The 1053-nt window shown below is 49.5% G+C and overlaps 2 protein-coding genes across 2 annotated transcripts; both read right to left on the reverse strand.

The window, feature by feature from the left end:
• Position 1: 1 nt before the first annotated feature.
• TM35_000261840 (putative UDP-Gal or UDP-GlcNAc-dependent glycosyltransferase) lies at positions 2-382 on the reverse strand (the record flags this gene model as incomplete). The annotated part of the gene is made up of 1 exon (XM_029027921.1): positions 2-382. A coding segment is annotated over one exon (381 nt), but the record flags the coding sequence as incomplete, so codon positions are not given.
• A 323-nt stretch (positions 383-705) lies between these two features.
• TM35_000261850 (UDP-Gal or UDP-GlcNAc-dependent glycosyltransferase) lies at positions 706-1053 on the reverse strand (the record flags this gene model as incomplete). Its single annotated transcript, XM_029027922.1, has 1 exon — positions 706-1053. A coding segment is annotated over one exon (348 nt), but the record flags the coding sequence as incomplete, so codon positions are not given.

A 1053-nucleotide genomic window follows, 5' to 3' on the forward strand; every position in this document is an offset into this window, starting at 1 on the left:
ACACCAACATGGCCCCAGTGAAGTTATTCGCCCTCCGTGCAACACCGGGGAACTGCCAGCACGTGGTCCGCTGCAGATCACGGCGTCTCCGCCTCGCCTCAATGTCCACAGATGGGATGCCAAACACAATGAGGTAGTCACGCTCCCTCCATGTCTGTATGGTGCTGTGTGGGATGTAGCGCAGAGACTCATTGTTAGCTGTGGCATCTGGGCTATGCGGCTTTACGGCGGCAGTGACGTTCAACGATGTATCGAAGGGAGAATCACCCCTTGGAAACACTGCATCGACATCGAAGTGGCTGTGCCAGACGAATGAGTACAGAATGATAACCAGGAGAAACAGAGAAATAGAAATATTTCTTTGCTGACTGTGGTGCGTCATAATTCTTCTGTGTGTCTACAGCTGAATACAGGAAAGAAAATGAGGAGAGGAGTGTGTTCTGCAGCATACAGTGTGAGGGGGTGGTTGGTTCAGCAGAGTGCAGATGTCTGATGGCTCCCTGCGGTGACAGACTGCGTGAGGAGGAGTGTTATCCATGGAGCCCAGTAGTCCATCGGACGGCAAAGCCATTGCTGTGGTGTACGCAGTGTATGTGTGCCGAGGGGGAATAAGAGGGAACCACAAACACAGAGAAATACCTCTCACGCAAAGGACAGACAGATACATTTGCAGCAAGCATTAAAGGCATCATTCACACATTAGGGTTAGCATTCAAACTCCAATCGTCCAAATCGAACGTTGTAAGCCTTTGCAGGAGGATTTGTATATTTCTGAAATCGCTTCAACAACTTCTTATAGTCGCTCTCATCTGCACGGTGCATTACAACAGAACTCCAAGTCACACGTCGTCTGTGGTGTCCTCGATGAAGGTCATGAAACCGACAACGTTTCTCCTTTACAAAGGTAATGTTGATTCGAAGTATTTTGTGCAGCACATACCCCACCATCATGTCTTCGTGATGCATATACAACGACAGAAACTTCGCCTCCTCCTCTTTGCTGTACGGCGTGTATACCAAGCGCTGCAGAGGTGTGTACGACACGAACTGCTC

This window comes from Trypanosoma theileri, assembly GCF_002087225.1.
Source record: "Trypanosoma theileri isolate Edinburgh chromosome Unknown TM35_Tth_26_V1, whole genome shotgun sequence".
NCBI classification, from domain to species: Eukaryota; Euglenozoa; class Kinetoplastea; order Trypanosomatida; family Trypanosomatidae; genus Trypanosoma; species Trypanosoma theileri.